This window comes from Pestalotiopsis fici, assembly GCF_000516985.1.
Source record: "Pestalotiopsis fici W106-1 unplaced genomic scaffold PFICI_Scf_2, whole genome shotgun sequence".
Lineage (NCBI taxonomy): Eukaryota > Fungi > Ascomycota > Sordariomycetes > Amphisphaeriales > Sporocadaceae > Pestalotiopsis > Pestalotiopsis fici.
This window is the reverse complement of record NW_006917092.1, coordinates 2,683,353-2,702,756: the sequence shown is the minus strand read 5'-3', so window position 1 is coordinate 2,702,756 and position 19,404 is coordinate 2,683,353. Positions and strand designations below refer to the sequence as shown.

The following is a 19,404-nucleotide window of genomic DNA, read 5'->3' as shown; positions in this document are numbered from 1 at the left end:
GCCAGGACATCAACAACTTCAAATTCCGATAAGTATCCAATTCATCGGGACAGATTTCTTTTCTCGTGTCTTTCAATCAAGGAACACGAATCACAAGACATCTCTCCCCCTCCAACATGCTGTCCTTTTGGTCTCGGTTTGCCACGCCGCTCTATCAAAACACCGGCTCCGTGGCGCGTGACCATCTGGCCTCGGAACGGACATTTCTGGCCTGGATCCGGACGGGTCTCGGGTTCGTCGCCCTCGGCATTGCCGTGGAGCGCTTCTCACAGCTCGACCTTTCAGAACTGGTTGCACCCCACCTACAACAGCAACAACAGTCTCTGGAAGAGGTTGAGCACGAGCGGCGCCGCAAGGCTCAGGATAAGCAGCATTCGCATGTCCTGGTGGGCACCCTGATGGCCCTGGGTTCCGGGAGTATTCTCTATGGTACGGGGCGGTATTTTGGAAATTTGCGAAATCTCGAGAGGGGTCTCTTTCGGCCGGCGTTCCACGGGACCGCGGTTCTAGGCGCGGCCGTGGCAGGGCTTGCTGGCGGTGTCTTTGGAAGTGCCGTGGCGAGGCGCAAGCCAGAGAGGGAGGCGACGGGGAGAGGCACATTATGATAGGATGGCCCTTGTCGCTTCGATACCTTTTTGTGCTTGATTACTTCAGGCCCATTCATGGCAAGGTTCTGTCCCTATTCAAGACATAGACTAGCAGCTTTGGACAAGTACACAGGACCAACAGCAAACCTATGCAATTGCCGAGCCTGCAAACCAGCTCTCACAAGATTTTACTGAGGAGCATTCCTTGCTCATGATTGTACCGGTTCATTGGCCTCATGCTGCCGCCAGAGGTGTCTAGCGCTGACAAACCCTGGGACGGGCACACAAGAACAATTACTTTTATGTACATATTGATTTATATTAAATTCTGAAGAATTGTTTAACAATCCTATATTATTGAGATGATAACCCTGGCGGTTCTACGCTGACAAAAATATGAAAATGAGCATCAACCATGGCTGCAAATGACTTGAAGGTTGACACAAGTGGCGAGAGACGGTTTCTAGCAGCGTCACTTCTGCAATCCGTTCAGAGAGGAGAGATTTGAACAATGTCTTGCCGGACTGATGAAATGTTGATATTAGCTTTATAATATGATATCGTATACTTAGGTAGTAGCTATGGCAAAGAGTAGTTGCAATATGTAACAGTAGTGTGATACAGGTTTTACGCAAAGTGACATGTAGAAGTAGCCACGGTCCCATTCCTACGACACTTGGAGAGATTCCACGGGATTAAAGACGGCCAACCGTTGGGGAGGCTCGATAGCGCCAGTCAAACCATGCGTACAACCAAGCTTTGTGTATATCTTGGCGGGCGTAGGGTTGAAGCGAGAGAATGATGGAAGAGTTGGCTTTTCATTCATTACTTCTTTTGGGACTGTACGCGCCGGCTATACGTTCAATCACCAAGTATTTCAAAGACAAGAGGATATTTATGGGTTCCCGGGATATATTGATTTATCGAATGAGCGGACGTGCTGCCCACTGATGGCAAGACACAACGAGACACTAGCAGAGAGAAAGGGTGTGTGGGTTAGAAAAGTAACCCGAATGCATCCGAAATGCATCCATCTCCTTCCGGGCAAAGATTGCAGTAAAAACCTCAGCCCATCAGTCATCTCCGAGTCCTTCTTTTTCAAAAACTCTCGAAGTCCATCATTCCTGTTTGCCACAAGCACAACATGTCGGCGCTTATGCAGCAAAAGCAACGGGGATGGGCTCAACAGTGTCTCTCTTGGTGGCGCTGCTGACAACGGCGTTCAAGCAGGTGACAGCAGGGGTGGTATCGACAGGAGTCGGGAGTGCCCTGAGAGAGGCAAGGATGGTCTGTTTGTGTGCATGTCAATCAGTCATTTTGCTTCATGTGGAAAAGGGGGTTTCCTTCTTCTTCTTCTTCTTCTTCTTCAACATACGTTGATGATAGCCCTTACGGCACCGGTTGCCGTGGCGGTAAGCAGGTTCACCGGGAATGGCAGGTCCGGGATGCTGTTCTCAAGATTCACGAGGGCAGGGCAGACAGTGTTGACGACCTGGTTGACGAAAGCAGTGCCAACGGCGGGAGTGGTTCCAGCGCCAATGCTGCCAAGGCCGCCCGCACCTTGACCAAGAACTTTGACGTCATTGACGACAATGAGGAGATCTCCAGAGGCAGCCTAGAGTCATATGTGAGCTTGGGAAATGTTTTGAACGATTTACTGGAGATTTCTACTCACAACGATGTTCGCTGAGGTGAGATCCCCAAGGAACTTGGTGACGTCGGCGGTCAACTTGTTGAGACCAGCGACTTGAGCAGTGACAGCAGTGGTGCAGAGGACTGCGGCAAGGATCGAAGAGGTTGAGAAACGCATATTGACTTCTGTTTTATGAGAAGATTGTGAGAGATGGTGTGGAGATGCTGTGGATGAGTGACTGCAAGGCTCGATGGTACTTCTGGATCAGGAGATGATTGCTGGGTGTCAAAAGAGACGGGGTAAATGGGGAGGAGATGCCTGGTATTTATATTCACTTACAGCATGAAATCCTCACCGGTTGTCTTGTAGCTTTTGATACATGGTCTTCTGTTGCCAAGGACTGTTGTTGGTTCTCTCGCCTCTCATCCGCAACATTTCACGATGTTCGGTTATGGCAAAGATCTTCGATCCTCTTACTCACGAGGCTGCCATACGGATTGGGACATTGCATACGGCAACTATGGCAGGCAGTTCGGGTTGACGCCACCTTCCAGCCATTGCTCTGTCACCCGCGAGCTTTAAGCGGAGCTCTTGTTCCAAAAATGGCGATATGAGGCTATTATCATTGTCGATCTCGCATCTACATTGACACGGCAAGGGTTCCATATTCCGTCTCATTGGCTAGAAATTGCAAAATGTTTATACCAAAAAGAGAAAAGGTTGGTTCTCCTACACGGCTTCGAGGTCAGGTCACCTATAGACATGCCAAACGGCTTGGCATAGTTTCCACCACGCACCATCATAAAAACGTCATTCTAAGTTTAGTCTTGTTTGATGAATATGCAGGCCATAATTTATTGATGAGCTGGAGCGATCTCAATCTATTTGGATGAAGTCAGTATGTACGAAGTTTCTCATACTATAATGACATCGATGCACTCTGGTAATGGGGTATCAATCAACGTACAAGTTCCTCAAATTGGTCCCACCTTGCCAGCCAGCCTCGAGCCTCCAGGAGCGTCGGCACTGCAGCACTTCACATGATAGGCGTTAAGGTTTAGTCCGCCGAACGGTCCCTTTGGACATGCTCCCCAGGGGCCCCCCTTGCGTCCTGCAATTATCATGACGGTTGGGATATTTCTTATTCGTGAACCTTAATAAGTGGTTCCTATATAAATGGAGAGACAAACTCAGACATGGCCAGTTGGAACCCCGGGGCGACATATACAGGCCGGTTTCTGGAAGAAGCACGGCAAAAGCCGTCCCGTCCCGTAGAAGCACGTGTGGACGGCTTGCGCCCAATCAGGCAATTGAATTGCGTAAATATTCCTCAGAACTTGCAGCACTGGTGGTATGCAAGTTTTAAAATGTTAAAGTAGGCAAAGAGTCAAGACATAATGGCTAAGACTTTACATGTTGTTCTCTCCCGGACGACGTTTCGGTACTACCCGAGACAGCCCTTGTTTCGGAAACAGATCATACTCCGTAGGTTCGTCGAAGCTTTGCGTTACCTTCTACTCCGCTACATTGTCCTTTGTCTTGTATAATAACCAACGCTAAGTGTGTATAAGTTTGCAATAACTCTCATGGTCAATGACTGGCTTTCCATAGCTGCTGTTTAATTATAGGGATTGACATTACATTCACGCTTCTCGTAGAGTTTATGTTCATTTATCGTAAAATGTTTGTAATGTGAGCACAACGCCGCGAACCATGCGAGTTATGAATAGATCTTTTCACCACCAACCGCGGATTGGATGTCGGTATTATAAAAATATGTCGATCGCTGCCAAATACGGACATTGAGGGGGTTGTCGAGTTGTGCCATGTCTTGGAAAATCAACGCAGTGGGCTGTTTGTGGGAGATGCGCATTGCCCATTATGGTACTTCCCGATAACTATACGCCAAAGTCAGATGGCGTTCTCTGTTTTCCATTTGGCGGCCATAAGGAGAACAAGCCGAGCTTTCCGTTGCTGATGCAACGTTTTATCACTTTTATTGGTGCTGTGAGCGGTAATATTGTCGAGAAGCTGTGAATAGGGCATGGTTTGACTAAGTCACTATTGTTATGAGACGAAGGAATGGCAGGTGGCGGCATTACTATGAGACGGTCAGAAGTACGCAACATTTCAACCAAATCTAGTCTAGCAAATAGGAAAGATGTGCAGCAGATGACTAGAAAAAGTTCCGTTACAAAGGGTAAGAAAAGTGGCAAGGCTGCGGGTCTATCCTCCCTGGGTGAACAAGGGCGATGGCGAGCAAACAAATACTAGCACAAAGCAAAATCGTCCAGTATAGCGGCAAATCTTCGTCCCTTACATCGTCGATTCTACCAACATACTTGTTTACATGAAGCAATAATGGATACAACGATCAGGGATCAGGTATCCCTTTGCGAGGAAGAAGGAGAAGCCATTCGTTCTCGCTCCATTCTCCGACTACTACAGACCGTGCAATAATCACTGCACAGGTAACATGTTTATTCCACATCTTACGACTTTGCACCATAGTGCTCGCTATTTCATCGTCGATTGATGAGCAAAATAGAATCAATGGACTTTGGTTCCTCCTCCGCTGCCAACCACGACGGCAAGACGGGGTTCAGATTACCCACACAGAGCACCTGGGAGGGGAATGACCATACATCTCGTATTGTGACACTTGCCTCTACTAGTACTTGCCCACACTCGAAAGCGGCAGATGCTCCGTACTGTTGGGACTGCGCCGAGGCAGGCCATGTATGTCAGCCGGACGACTTCTCAGACCTCAGGCACGGTGATGGCTTCACAAGGCAGAAGACCCTGTACGGACACAGTCGATATGCCAGCTGGAGCGCTTCAAATGCCTCAACATTGGCCACGTCGTCGACGCTCCCAGAGTGGCATCCTCCAGAACCAGGTTTAGAGCCTGTATATTCAAGCATGTTCGCGAGGGGGGCTCAGGTCAGTGGGGGATTTCTGTTTTCTTGTATCCCTTCTTGAGAGTATTACAATGTGTTTATTCTTTTTTTTCCTTCTCGCCTCATTTGGGCATCTGCGACAATGGTATCACGGCACCAAGTCTTCTGAGACACGGCGTCGATTCCAGACGATGGAGCAAGTGACGCCTTTTACATTCCAGACTTGCTCGAGAAGCAATATCATCAACGTCAGAATCAGCTGAGAAAAACAAGACCTTTAGAAACTAATATCAACATGTCACAGTCAGAAGCACCCGAATGGCTTCCGCCAGAGCCAGGGCTTGAAGTGGTCCAGCCCGACACAACCGAAAAGATTCCCGTGGCGCCAAAAAGATCCGTTTTTGAGCGTTTGTTCAAGCATCAGAAGATATGCGGTTCACGGAGACGCACGTTTTGCTGGATCCTGGTATGCGCAGTCTTGCTCATTATAGCCATTGTCCTCGGCATCGTCTTGGGCCTTAAGCTACACCACCAGACGTCGAATCCTAGGTAGGCCAAGCAACTTTAGGTGGAAGAAGGCCAATGCGAGTCATGTGCATGATGGCTAACTCATTATCTATTTTACATAGCCCAACGGCGACGACATCGTCACCTCAAGCGACAAGCACATCGAGCAACAGGCCGACGCCGACCTTGACCGGGATGCCGTCTTGTCCCAGTGCCAATGGGACCACATACACGGATCCGGCGACCGAGATTGACTTTAAGCGAGAGTGTGGCTTGTCGCACGACGGATCCGACCTGTCCCACCATCCTGCGTACTCCATGGACGACTGCGTGGCATCGTGTGCCCAAACGAGTCTTTGCATGGGCGCCGTATGGATTAATGCAGGCACTCAAGGAACGGACAACAATTGGTGTTGGCTGCATACTGATATGAGCCAGAAGGAATATGTTAGGATCAATCAGTATGCGCAGTCGGCCACTCGGGTTGACAAGTGAGCAGATAGGTGCGTTGGTATCACATTGTGTATCATGTAGACAGACATTTCATCTTCGTTGAATCATGAGACCAAGGATCACTTTTTTACCCCCAAGAAATATCCCAACCAGAATTCAGCCTTGCCTTTAGTTGTAAAAGTCATGACATGGCTGGAATACCTAGTGGAACGCCGATATGTCCCCGTCAAGATAACTTGGAACAGGAACCTGGCAGAATTTAGAATGCATATATCAACCCTTCGAACCATCCTATCAGGTAGAGAATCCAGGACAGTAGATACGGGACGACAATTCGCTCTGCCGCCCATTGATACGAGCAGCCTAATGAAAGGCGCTCCTCGCCGGCAGTGCTGTGAAGAATAGCAGCAGAAAGCAGGTGTTGTTGTAGAGCGGCATAGTTTGTAGGAAAAGGGAAAAAGAGCAGAAAATCTTCGCGAAATTGGGTCGGCGCATTTCAGTGTGCAGCGACGACTGGTAGCGGGCGGCGCTTCATTATTCCGGGGGCTGCAGGCTGCTGAATGCCCGGGCCCAGGTGGAACTTTGAAGGCTGTGGGTGGACCCGTGGCAGTTCTCAAAGTTAATGTACCCAAGTACCTGGGCACTTGAGCTATGGTGGACCTCAACTTTGTAAGCCACCAACCAGCCCAAACCAGCGTGGGGTATTGAACAGGTCACTGACGGGATGGAATCAATCCGTTTGCTTCCAAGCGGAAAAAGAACCACCTGACAAACACGCTGAGACATACTGTATTTGCTTTTCTCCCTTGTTTCCATTTTTCCTGCTTGGGTCCCAGAGCCAGAGCGACAGATATCATGGAGTCGCTTGGCGAGGAACCCTACGATGTTGTGATTTGCGGCACTGGGCTGCAGCAGTCACTGCTTGCGCTGTAAGCTCTGCGATTCTTTCATCCATACAACCAACCCCTTTCTCTCTCTTTCAGCAAGGACACAAAAATCAATCTGACTGACCTAGCCGCGACCTACGATGAAAGAGCCTTGTCTAGGTCAAACAAGCGTATTTTACACCTGGACCCAAACGACTACTATGGACAACATGAAGCTGCCTTGAGCCTGCAGGAAGCTGACAGCTTTGCTGTCTCACATGGGAATGCTCCGGCGGCGGCCGATGAGGGCGCTGCCAAGCCAAAGGACGGCATCTTTCGTAATGCTTCAACGTGGAAGCACCCCGAAGCTGAAGCAAACGGGCTGGGTTACCCTCGCGCCTACTCTCTCGCTCTGGCCCCGCAGATTGTTCATACCAGGTCCAAGTTGCTCTCGCAACTCGTCTCGTCTCGGGCTTATCGACAGGTCGAGTTCCTCTCGGTTGGCTCGTTCTTCATCTACGAGCCCTCCAGGGGAGAAGAAGGACCCGCAAAACTTTCGCGCATTCCCAGCAGTCGTGAGGATGTCTTCTCCAGCTCATCGATTCCCGCCAAATCCAAGCGAGCCTTGATGAAGTTCATGAAATTCGTCATCGACTACAACTCGGAAGAACAGAGAGAATCTTGGCAGCCACATGCCGACTCGCCTCTCTCGGAATTTTTGACGTCCCAGTTCAAATTGGACGACAATTTACGAAACTCCATCCTCGCCCTGACATTGACAATAGATGGAAACATCACCGTCAAGGACGGCTTGGCAGCTATCAGCCGCCACCTCACATCGATAGGAGTCTTTGGCCCCGGCTTTTGTGCCGTCTACCCAAAATGGGGCGGTTTGTCTGAAGTGGCACAAGTTGCCTGCCGTGCAGGAGCTGTTGGCGGAGGAATCTATATGCTCGACACCGGAATGAAAATCAAGCCCGATGGCGAACAAGACCTTCTCAGCCTAGACTTGACCAACGAGATTTCCGTTCAGGTCCGAACCTTGTTCTCATCGATGGATGTCGCAGCAGATGGCCAAGCAATCAGCAGACTAATCGCTGTGGTAAAGTCGCCTCTGCGGAATCTTTTCAAGGCTGTGGTTGAAGGCGCTCCCACGCCTGCAGTCACCGTGGTGGCTTTTCCGTCGGGCAGCATACAATCCTCAGATGCTTCGGCCGACTATCCTGTGTATGCCCTTGTCCATTCGAGTGAGACGGGAGAATGTCCCAATGGTCAGAGTAAGTTCAGTTTTTAATTGTGTACCATCTCAACTCGAGCACAGTCTTATGATGAAAAACACCATACTTATCTACATTGTCTGAGCTGTGCTTTGACGAATATCTACATCTGACAAACTGATGTACACTGCCAAAAAAAAAAAAAATACCTTCCAAATTACAGCAACGTCTTTGCATTCCGCCACTAACAGATCCTGTGCAACAGGTACCATATATCTTACTACGGTGGCCTCAACTTCTTCAAAAGAAACGCTCGAGAAGGCGCTGGAGCTCTTGCTTGCCTCGTCTGGAGATGAAGAGACACCAATCAGTTTGTACCGTTTGTATTATGAACAAGCAAAGAGTGCAACGGCGCCCTCAACAGAAATGATGGGCTCAGTGCCACATTTCTCTTTTCCCTCCCTCCCGCTCGAGCTTGCCTTTGGAGATGCCAACCTCGATGTAGTGTTGGACGCCTGGAAGGTAGCATCCGGTGAGGAAGCACAAGAGAGTGAATATATGATATTCGAGGATCGAGAGGGCGCCGATGCCCATGATGATGACATGTATGAATAAAGAGAGAAAATAAAGATGCACATTTGTGTAGTACGCTCACTCGAAATGGCAAACAACTCACGATTCATGGTACCGATGTCTTGATTAATCTATGTGTTTTCTTTCAGCAAAGACCTTGGCAAATATTGTAACCCGTGATCATCCTCAGAATTTGCAGTCTTATCGCCAGTTCAGACCAGAAACAACCCATGGCATATCCCCATTCTTTTGACGCCTAAAGAAGCGATATGGGTCTCAGATTTTCTCAGAGAGCAACCCGAACCATGTCTTCTAGAACTCAGAATTGCTAGGCAATCCTGCTGTCATCTGTCCGTAATAATGGTCCGATCCCAATGATAACCGAATCGCTCAAGTATTTGTCCCTCCGAGCATCCTTGCGTCGCTCAGCATCATATTAGATCAGAGCTTTCCGTCCCAGGAGAACAATGCCACGCTCACGAGAAACCCTCAAGGCCCGTGTGGATCCTACCAAATGGTTCCTTGCCTTCGCCGTCCTGCTTGACGAGCATCTGGCCCTTGGTGACTAGCGTCAGAACATGATAAAATGCCTGTGCTGCAGTTGCACGAGTGGTGTCGTTGGGCACAAACATGTCGTCAAAGTCGAGCCACCTGCGCTGGAGCTCTGCATCGTCGTCGTAGTAGCGCTCGCCATGCTCCTTCATCATCGTCTCCACGAAACCGAGGAAATGACCACCTTCGCGATCGAGAGCTTCTCTCATTCTCTGATTCTGGTCCTGCGTAGACAGTTGCTCAATCGGCTCCGCTTCGGCTCCTGTGAGCGGGCCCATGGCAAAAGAGTCGTCTGAATGATGATCGCCGTTTCCAAATTCCATTCCACCCATGTCGACGTCAGAACTGTAGCGCACAATCTCTTGGTCTGCGCCGCGTCTTCCTAGAGGGCTCGACTGGTCACGGGCATGCTGAACCGAGCCGCCTCTCTGGATCGAGGACCCGTGCCTAATGGACGAACCTCGATTCCACGGCATGACGGATGAAGGGTTCTCATCCATGGCTGGTTGCGCCTCTCGCCCAATTTCTGGGGGGCTCTGATCCAAGCCAAAGTCGAGCGCCTCATCTGATGCCACGCCGCCTCGTTGCAGCTCATCATCATTAGCATCACCCTCAAGCCTCGCACGAACTCGTCGCTCTTCCTGCTCTTCGTCGTTAATATCTTTTTTTGCCGGCCGACCTCTTTTACGTTTTACCTGCTTCTCCAGGATCTCGAGACCAGTCAGTGCGGTGAACAAGGGGTCTCCAGAGAATTCCATGGCCAGAGGATGGATTACTCCGGGGATGTTAAGGCTCTGGCCAATATTGCCAATACCTAGGCCGAAAGTGAGATGGATCGCATTTTCCCTGGCTTGTTGGACTGCAATGTCTTGTGGCTCTTGAGGGCCACAGTTCTTCAGATAATCCGTCTGCCATTTGCGCAGCGTATCCCTAGAGATCTCAATCTCATGATCTGCATGAATGATGTTGCGCTTCTTCTTCTGGCGACGACTTGGAGCGGGACTTTGGTTTTGCTCACTGTTAGGAGCGACGACGTCGTTCTTCTTGCTGCTACCCTCTGTTGCTTGGCCTGCAGGAAGACCTTCGGCCTGTGGAAGCGGATCTTCATTCATCATGAAAATATCGTTTTGGTCGTCGGAATGTTGTTGATGCTGTACGCCAGCACCTTCCACGCCTGCGAGAGATGGCATGTCCGGGAGAACAGGCTCGTTGACAATGGCAGGCACAGAATCTAGACTTTCGATTATGTTGCCGTGCTCATCAACTGAAAAGCCTAGGTCAATAGGCTCTTCTCCGTCTCCAAAGGGGTCGTCGTCGTTGGCCAATCTCACAGGCTTTTGTGCAGATGAAAGTCCTTGGAGGCCTTGCTGTGATGCATGGGAGCCAGGAACGCTTGACTCTCGAAAGTCGAGTTGCAATTGGAAATTTTCATTGCCGGAAGAACTGCCGGCCGACTGGAGTGAGTGTGGTGACATTTGTGAAGAAGTTTTGTTTGTATTTTGGGTTGATTGTCGGGTGGGTTGGCTGATGAAGAACATTTCTTCGGTCGGATCTGGCAAGATGTTTCCAGTGGGAAAGAAGTCGGGGTCGTCCATGATCATCAGGTTCTCGGGTCTGGTTGTGGAAGTGCGTGGTTAGCTTCATGGGTCTTGGAACAGTTCCGCGAAAAGTATGTTGGTCACTTGCCTCGCCTTGACTTCTTCAGGGTCTAGCTGATTTGCACCAAATGTTTTGAGAAAGCTCATCATATGGCCCTGGATCTTCTGCACATCGCTGAGCATGTATTGACACTTTCGCTGATAGACTTTTGAAACCCCAAAAAGCAGACTGCCCTGCAAACGCAGAGCGATCGGAGCGCCTGGCTCAATGATCTTCTCGCAAGCTCTGGCGAGGTCGACATCTTCTATTGCTCTTTTACTCACCCGTTTGGTGATTGATTTGTTACCCATCGTCGCCACGATCCTGAAGAGGTTGGATTCAGTTCAGCGTCGACTCGTAAGGATACTGCGGAGCCAGTCCAGGCATGGACTGGCTCGCGGAGCTTGCAGTTATTGTAAACATACCAGATTGTAGCCACGCCATATTGGTGGTTGGCGAGGACTGTTTGATTTCAGTGAGGGTTCCTGGATGTGTTAAAAAGCTGTGGATGGACTCACTCTCGTGGCTGTAGAACATGTTTACTGGAGGCGGTGAAACGCGTTGCCTTTCTGTAATCAACGGGTAGATTAAAGCGGCCCGGTGGGCAAATAGACCTCGTCCAAACTTCTTCAAGGTCCAAGTAGCCGATCAATCAGAGTAATGCGATCGAGAGTGAGAGGAATGGTGGTGGTGTTGTTTTCAAAGAGAGGATAAATAATATTATGATTCGAGCAATTGAGTCTTCTCGAAGTAATGCGAGGTTCTGCACGAATGGCGAACAATGAGAAGTTTTCAGATTGTTCAAGGCAATCGCGACTGAGTGTCGACGCGACACGCGACTGGAATAATCACATACCAAATGATTATTCCAATTGAACGCATCACCAAACCAGTGGAAATGGCCCAAATTCCGAGCTTGTCGCCTGTTCACTTTAGCCATCTCACAATGCAGAACAAATTATTTTATGCCTGCAAATATAGTTGATCTTTTCGAACATCTCCAGTCATTTATAAAGACCACTCTTACTTATGATGGATTCATTTCGGTTTCAATATAATGCTCATCTTGCATATTCTCTGCGAGGTCAAGATGAAACTTGACATCTAAGAATCGATAGTATACATCGTTGGTACGTGGCATCAGGTGGTGCAAATGCCATTTATCTTATTACATTTCGCTTCAATTCAAGCCTCAAAGGCACAACGAGTCTGCACATAGAGTATCGAGGGAAACATGGTAGACTCGTTTTGCTTGCAGGGCACAATCCTCGTCCAGCTAGAGTGTTTATTCGTTCACAAAACGCAGTGTCTATCAGGGAGAACAATAAACATTCGTGATTCTTTCCAAATTATATCAAGTAGCATCTGAGCGGTGTATTGAGTGTATAGCGCGTGCACCAAGCACCACGAGATTATAGTTAGCAACAAAAGGAAATAACAACTACCATACGCGTGCCTTGGTAGCCAAAGTCAAGCCGATATAGGCCGCTCTCTTCCTGGATTGAAAATCTTTTCCCTTCGTCGTCCAAGTTTTTCTCGTAAGGGTGCTTAATTCAACTAAGAACTCCAGACTTGTATTTCCGTTACTGTCAAGGTGATCAATGTGTATATCTTTGTGGGTGTTTAAACTGTGATTTGGCGATTAAACTTTGAACTTTGGTGAGACACGCAGCGGAGTAGGTATATTCCGTTGGAAGCTTCCCAGTCAAGGATAGAACCTCAAGGCCGCGTACTCCCATCGTGTGAGAGCATAATCCGTAGAGTCAACCCACTCCACCACGGCAGTCAAGTCCATGAGATCGTAAAGCTCCTAGTATTTAGTTCAGCGCTTTACCACAATCGTGCTGCGGATTGTGCATGCCTCAATACGTGCTTTGGTTCGGTCGTTCAATCAAATATAGGAGGGGAAAACAAACCACAATATGAAAGAACTCTCACTATTGTTCCAAATGAGCCAAGCCTACTGGAACAACAGCCCTTGTCGCTGCGAGCCACCAATCTCTGTCCCATCAGCTTCGCTCGAGACTGGACGCGGCGTCTGGATCATATACTCGTTGCTATCTCTCCATTGATTGCAGGCAAAATGCAATGCATCTTGAAGCATCGTGGCGTCCAGGTACTGCTACTTGGTTATGTCTTTGAAAATCATGGAAATTGGCGCGGACACAATGCCATGAAATGCTGTCTTGGTCTTATGCGAAGATTGTAACGCCGTAACGGCTGCCATAATCGCGGGAAACACATCTTTCAAATAGATGCATAATGCGTCAACGAGCGTTCATAATGTGCATCAAAGTTTTGCAGATACACGGGGAGCATCAAGCTGCACAATTGGCCACATGCCAGGAATTGAATGATTGTATTGCTTGGGCCAAACTATACTATGATGCGAATGAATGTGACTTTGTTTGAATTCTAAAAGACATGGTATGTACGATATAAATCGTACGGATACCGGCGTGGGGCCGCCCGGCCGGGGCTTTTCAATTGGAGGCACTTCCCCAATTGTTGCCCCGGGTTACCGATCTGCCGCTACTAAACAAGGAACTGGCAGTATCACATGTGTGACGACGCAAGACTCGACTGCAGCAAGCCGTTGAATATAAGCAAGTTCGTGCTACACTATCAAGAACCGCATATTGAAATGATAAAGAGATCATTTCCTAAGACTTGTCATCCGAATTTTCCAAGGAGAAATTGTTAGCAATGGTTTTGTTGACTTCCTCCCAAGTATCCGTGGCGCTTTCTTCGCTCATCAGTAAGACCACCTCGTCACCCCAATGCTATCCACGGATGCATGCATCTCGACGGCCGGCCTCGAGGAAAGGATTGGCTTTTCGCATCATTTGCTAAATCTCAAAATTTTCTATAGTTCTATCCTTCACCACAGCCCTCTTCCTCAGTGGCTACGTTATTCAGCAGCGCACGCTGCGAGACCTGCGCAAAGCCATTAGACCAGACCCTCGGCCGAGCCCAAAAATCTATCTCCCGGACCGGTTCAAGCAGTCAACCACGGAGCTAGAAGATGGGACGGTGGTCAATATAGAGAATCACGACGATGCGCCCAGTGGCAATGCCGCGCAGCAAAAAAAGGGTGACTTTGTGATTGAGGTGCGCCCTTCGGTGCCCGAGGACGTATCGCAAAAGCCGCTCAATGAGAAGGAGAGCCACAGTGACTCGGACAAGGGCCAAAGCAAATCAGACCAAAATGGCAAGAAGAAGAGCGACAATACCAAACAGCAAGCGGAAGAGGAAGAGCCTATAAGCAGAGCCGAGAGGAGACGACGCATCAAGGAGGAGATCCGGGAACTGTCACAGGGCGAGACACCTCTATATTACCAGCGACGATTGTGGTAAACAGAAACATTGTACGAATACGATGAACTTTTTTTTTTTTTTTTTTAGAAAACGGCTTGCATTTGGGAAGGGTTGGCTATGATCACATACAAATGGGTACTTTGGAGTTACGGTATAGGAATCACGGTTCGGGATGAGCAAGTATGCTTAGTATATGGGGTATGAACCAAGTTCTTATCTTGGGGTAGATGATCAAGCATCATTGCCCTGTTACACGATGCACAGGATAAATTGAAAAGCTTCGTTGATCGAACATTGTCTTTCAGAATCCATTGACTAGAAAGCCCTCGTAAACCGGTTTCGTCATTTCGCCCAAACTTGTCGTTGTAATGGAACCAACCTGGAACCATTTTTTGCCCGTCTTGATTGGGCGTCCGGCCGATCCTGCCGTTACCCGTGATCTCCGGGTTCCTGGCAGCACAAACTTGTTCGGGTAGCAGCGATACGGAGATCCACTCTGTTGAGCTGGAACTCCATCAACGAAAGAGGAGAACATCACCGTCCATTCAGATTCAGCAGATGATGGGTCAGTGTGGATAGGTGGAGGTATCCGCAAATCTGGCAGAGTTGAGAGCGGTCTGGGAGGGAAACTATGTCACTGGTGTACCACGTCGCTCTCGAGGACAACTACTCTTCACCACAATCGTTGCGACCATGGGATCAGTAGTAGTGAGACTGGCCGGGGAGGCCTCTGGGACTGAACTTGGCGGATGTGATGGACTATCTAGCCGGCAACTATGCTGCCGGCGTGCCGCTCGTAGATGCCCCCGTCGGCATCATTCCGTACCTGCAGGACAAGACGCGCCAACGTGGTCAGCAAGACGGGTCAAAGTGCTGCTGTGGTAATGGTAGAAATTTATCTCTCAGTCCGTCGCGTTTTGGTCCAGTTCATCGCCGGTGCTTCCGCGAAACTCTGTCTACTGTTTTGCGATTACTCAGATGTAGGCTACTAATAACTACACTATAAAGAGCACGCTTCATACTAAGTACTACTCGCTCGAAGGACTCATTTTTATTGAGATCATCGATTTCATTCACCAGCCAAGAGCCACGGCGTACACAGTAACAACTTGACGAGTAAACCCCCCAGCCGATCTTCTGGTTCCAAGACTCTATTCAGGTTTCGATGCAGGACTAGCAGATGCAAGACGTACGACGCTAGAGACGCAAGCCTTCACCACTTTAGGTGTGCTGCCCCTCAGCTTGCTGCTCCAGATCTCCGAAGCGCAGTAGCGTTCCCAGGGGGGAGGTAGGTACTATTGGGAGGTGGTTATTCCCCGAGACGAGCTCCTCGCTTCGTTCGCTATCTTTTGTCCGAGACACAAAGAATAAAACCGCACAAGACATCCGGGGCGGACATGTTTGACCGAGGTTGGGAAAAAAGACGAAGGAACAACGCTTTCCAGGTGGATGTATGTGGGCACAGCTCTGGAGAACGATGACGGACTCATCCCACAGTGGACGTGCTGCAGATTCCTGGGTTGCCAACGACATGGAGGAATTCAACAAGGCAATGACATGCTGTTACTTACTTATTACCACAAGAGTTAGCATGCTGTATCAGGATTTGCCCGGGTCATGGTCCAGGCAAACATGCAATCGGCGACTTATTACCCATAAAGCATGCAGCTTAGGCTTGGTATAAGCAAATAAGCAAGCGTCGATATACTGAATTACCGCTACATTAGGTAGTGCACATATTAGAATAGGTATATTGATTACCCGTGGTGTATTAGCTGGTCGTTATCGCTACTTACCTTGCCTACCCCGCTTGGGGCTGGTAGCATTAGCATGGACGGAAGTAGTACGTAGAACCATTTACCCCCATTCTCTCTCTGTTTCTTTTGAAGGTAAAAAATATTGACGTTATCGCATACTTCAATGTCCAACTGCACTGTATTAATGCATCTGGGTAAACTTTCGGCTACCCGACCGTTTTTCACAAGACAGCTCATTACCAGCCAAGCCAACCCTTTTTTTTTTTGACAGAACCTAGTGCAAACAGAGACGGCCCCCTCCATACCAACCAAATTCCCAGAAGTGAGTTTCCAGCTCGTAGCTTTTGCTCGGCTAGGCCCAGTCACCCCCAGTCAAGCATCCACTCGTGCTGATGTGCCAAGCATGGCACAGTTTGGCGTCTTCGCCCTACCCCCCCATCCCGCCCGCCCGTATTGGATGTATTGGATAAGTACTGGAGTCGTGTGCCCTTGACATGCTTCTGAGGTCCCCAATGGAACGTCGGCCTGTGGCTCACTGCCAAGCGAGTAACACGAGTTCCAATACCGAGGGATGACAAGGCGCTCTCCGGCGGTTCGACAGAAGATAAAGCAACTCTTCTGCATGTTCAAGTGCCTCCAAAAACCCAAAATCTTGGAGCTCGCGTGCCTACGGGCGCTGCTGGGAAGCACGGGAAGCCAACCCTAAGCTTCTGCTTCTTCCGGGCTATAGACATTGGAGGTTGATACCAGGCTATCACTAGCTTTGGGTATGCCAACCCCAACTAACCTCCAAGCGGACGTGTATTTGTTTGTATCACCCTATCGTCATCCTTTACTGTGGACCCTACCTGCAGGTAGGCTGCCAATACCCCTGCCGCCGATAACGTTGCGTGCTGCCCTTTCTTTGATCTTCCCCAGGAAGTTCATGTATATACTTTACCATAGTCCCCCTTCACCGACTGCCTAATGAACTCTCTTCGTTTCTCTCATTTCTGAGCCGTCTTGTTTGGCAATAGTATAAACGTCTTGGTGAACCCTGCTGAAGACCAAAACTCTGGACTGGATTATACGTGCTAGTGTCCGCTCCCCGGTTACCTCTTCACTTTTGAAAGCGTCTTGCTACTACTCAGTCTTGATCCACCCCCCGCACGCTGTGCTATACTTAGCCCTCCAGTCAAGATGGCAGCCGAGGTCATGATGCAGGCTCGCACTGAGCGACTGAGCGCTGAAGACTTTGAGACGGCCTCTATCCGTTCGGCAGCTCCGTCATATGGTTAGTAGTAACAGCCCACCAAGTTTATATAAACATACCTGCCTACATTATACTCTTGCGCACATCCTTGCTAACATGGCTCCCCACAGTCTCTGATGCGCCTTCCTACCATTCAACTTTACCACCAAACGAGGCCCTTCCTTCATATTCGCCGCCCGCCCGCACCGGCAACTCAACACCGACGAATAATTCTCGGCAGCCCATGGTGCCGCCGGCCAACGGCAGCTCGCTCCTATACGGACCCGGACTCCCTCCGATCCATGATTTACCCCCACGCTCTCGGGCTCCGCAGGTGAACGACTTCCGCATCCCGACCTGGTCGACGATGCACTCGAACCCTACGGCCCGTCACTACCAGGCCGTGGCCAACCGGCGGGCCAGCCGCTCCTCTCGGGGCGGTGGGGGTCACGGCCACAGCAACAGCGATATGCAGGTGCAGGGAGCACTCCGGGCCGTGCTCGGCCGCCTCAACGAGCAGGAAGATGAGCGCGAGCGAACGCGGAGCCGACCGCTCGAGGACCCTTACCTCGTGGGCGAGGAAGCTGCTGCTAGAGCGCGGAGAGAGAGGCTTGCACGGGAGACTGGGGACGATATCCTGATTAGAGAGGATCAGAGGTGGGATTGGTTTTTGGGTAAGCCCGCCCCGATCTGCTTTCAGCTGGGATACCATAAATCTTGCATCGATGCCAGGGAAACGCGATGCTTGAATGTGTTCCTTCGACTGTTCATTCTGTGTGCTGACGCCTTTCTGTACAGGCCAGATTCAGGACTGGGACCAACGACGAGAGAGCTGGCGACAATTTGAGCAGAGCCGCCGCTCCCGCCGCCGATGGTAGATGTGCAGAGCTGCTGCCAAAAGGGCCTCGACGGAGCAGTCCGATCACTCGGAGCTTCTGGTCATCGACAATGTGTAGACTCTCATACTCTGCCACTGTCTGTAATCTCCTTTGGAGATTCAAACGCCCAAGAGTTGTGGACAATTTTTTAATTTTTTTTATGCGTGTCGAATCTTACATTTTCAGGCGTCATGGCATTGATTTGATTTGGTTTTCTGCGATGGGAAACAGGACCAACGGAACATGTCGAATGACTCGCTGCATTCATTATCGACCATGAGCGATCCAGAAGGATCAGTACGACGGGGAACAAGAATGCATGGAATCGAGACGGGAGTGTTACAAAGCATGCGAAAGGGGTTTTCCTTTACTGAAGCCCGATCCATGGCAGTGATGTTGTAAGAAAAAATGGGGTAGTTTGGTAGTGGCTAGGTAGACAAGGTAGCAAGGTTCTTGACCATCAAGTAGGTCTGATCTATTTCGCTCGAATTCGAAACAGTTTTCTAACAGCTCGAGAACCCCCCGAACGCTCATGACTAATGGACCTATTTTGCAACTTGGTTAACTGCAAACTCAACTCTATAAACCCCGTCTCTCCAAACTACCAAGGGAATCAAAATCATGTTTATACGTAGCAGGGTAAGCTTGTTATCCTACCTAGACACTTCAGTATACACGACCAAACTTTCTTAAAGTATTGGTTGATAGAGCGCTTCATGTGCCGCTAATCTTTGAGGATGCATATGTCAGAATATCTCGAGGAGTCAAATTGGCAGAAATGTCACCTGATAGTTATATAACGACACTCTAACGTTTATTCATGATATGACTGCGAGTCCGTCCCCAGCATTGGATACCCATAATAGCAGAGGCTACCACAGGATATCCAATGTACGCTGTTCAGCTGGTCTCCGAGACAAGAAGTTGAAGTTGATTATCTTCTTGGCTGTATCAAGAACGACACAGGCAAGTAATGTAAGAAGCAGGATCTTATGACTCCCGAGTCTCGACGCGCCCTCTGAACAAGTGCTCTCAGTGCTGTCGTCTATGATTCTTGCTCGGTTTCTGATTTCCACTCAGTCAGCTGCTTTCTACCTACCATCCATATACCGAACCCGTGATGTTCCTAACGCAGCCGCGTCGAATCTTCACAGTTACATCCTACTTCAACGCCTGTCAATAAATAGCGCAAAAGAGTGCACCTAAGAACGTGACGCAAACAGCTCGTAGTGTTAGTCAAGAGAAGAGCGGAGGTGCAGTACAGACGATCACTATGTGGTGTGCACTTAATCAG

At 49.4% G+C, this 19,404-nt stretch overlaps 7 protein-coding genes across 7 annotated transcripts; 5 read left to right on the top strand and 2 right to left on the bottom strand.

The window, feature by feature from the left end:
• Positions 1-116: 116 nt before the first annotated feature.
• PFICI_03013 (uncharacterized protein) lies at positions 117-605 on the top strand (the record flags this gene model as incomplete). The annotated part of the gene is made up of 1 exon (XM_007831594.1): positions 117-605. One exon carries the CDS (start codon positions 117-119, stop codon positions 603-605), a length of 489 nt encoding a protein of 162 aa, XP_007829785.1.
• A 1,136-nt stretch (positions 606-1,741) lies between these two features.
• Positions 1,742-2,397, bottom strand: PFICI_03012 (uncharacterized protein; the record flags this gene model as incomplete). The annotated part of the gene is made up of 3 exons (XM_007831593.1): positions 1,742-1,876; positions 1,963-2,202; positions 2,263-2,397. 3 exons carry the CDS (start codon positions 2,395-2,397, stop codon positions 1,742-1,744), a joined length of 510 nt encoding a protein of 169 aa, XP_007829784.1.
• Positions 2,398-5,415: 3,018 nt separating this feature from the next.
• PFICI_03011 (uncharacterized protein) lies at positions 5,416-5,881 on the top strand (the record flags this gene model as incomplete). Its single annotated transcript, XM_007831592.1, has 2 exons — positions 5,416-5,586; positions 5,750-5,881. 2 exons carry the CDS (start codon positions 5,416-5,418, stop codon positions 5,879-5,881), a joined length of 303 nt encoding a protein of 100 aa, XP_007829783.1.
• Positions 5,882-6,935: 1,054 nt separating this feature from the next.
• Positions 6,936-8,778, top strand: PFICI_03010 (uncharacterized protein; the record flags this gene model as incomplete). Its single annotated transcript, XM_007831591.1, has 3 exons — positions 6,936-7,009; positions 7,064-8,223; positions 8,429-8,778. 3 exons carry the CDS (start codon positions 6,936-6,938, stop codon positions 8,776-8,778), a joined length of 1,584 nt encoding a protein of 527 aa, XP_007829782.1.
• A 434-nt stretch (positions 8,779-9,212) lies between these two features.
• On the bottom strand, positions 9,213-11,463 carry PFICI_03009 (uncharacterized protein; the record flags this gene model as incomplete). The annotated part of the gene is made up of 4 exons (XM_007831590.1): positions 9,213-10,902; positions 10,945-11,250; positions 11,352-11,388; positions 11,445-11,463. The coding sequence occupies 4 exons, from the start codon at positions 11,461-11,463 to the stop codon at positions 9,213-9,215; spliced, it is 2,052 nt and encodes a 683-aa protein (XP_007829781.1).
• A 2,169-nt stretch (positions 11,464-13,632) lies between these two features.
• PFICI_03008 (uncharacterized protein) lies at positions 13,633-14,283 on the top strand (the record flags this gene model as incomplete). Its single annotated transcript, XM_007831589.1, has 2 exons — positions 13,633-13,684; positions 13,799-14,283. The coding sequence occupies 2 exons, from the start codon at positions 13,633-13,635 to the stop codon at positions 14,281-14,283; spliced, it is 537 nt and encodes a 178-aa protein (XP_007829780.1).
• A 2,897-nt stretch (positions 14,284-17,180) lies between these two features.
• PFICI_03007 (uncharacterized protein) lies at positions 17,181-18,110 on the top strand (the record flags this gene model as incomplete). Its single annotated transcript, XM_007831588.1, has 3 exons — positions 17,181-17,274; positions 17,364-17,906; positions 18,031-18,110. The coding sequence occupies 3 exons, from the start codon at positions 17,181-17,183 to the stop codon at positions 18,108-18,110; spliced, it is 717 nt and encodes a 238-aa protein (XP_007829779.1).
• Positions 18,111-19,404: the final 1,294 nt, after the last annotated feature.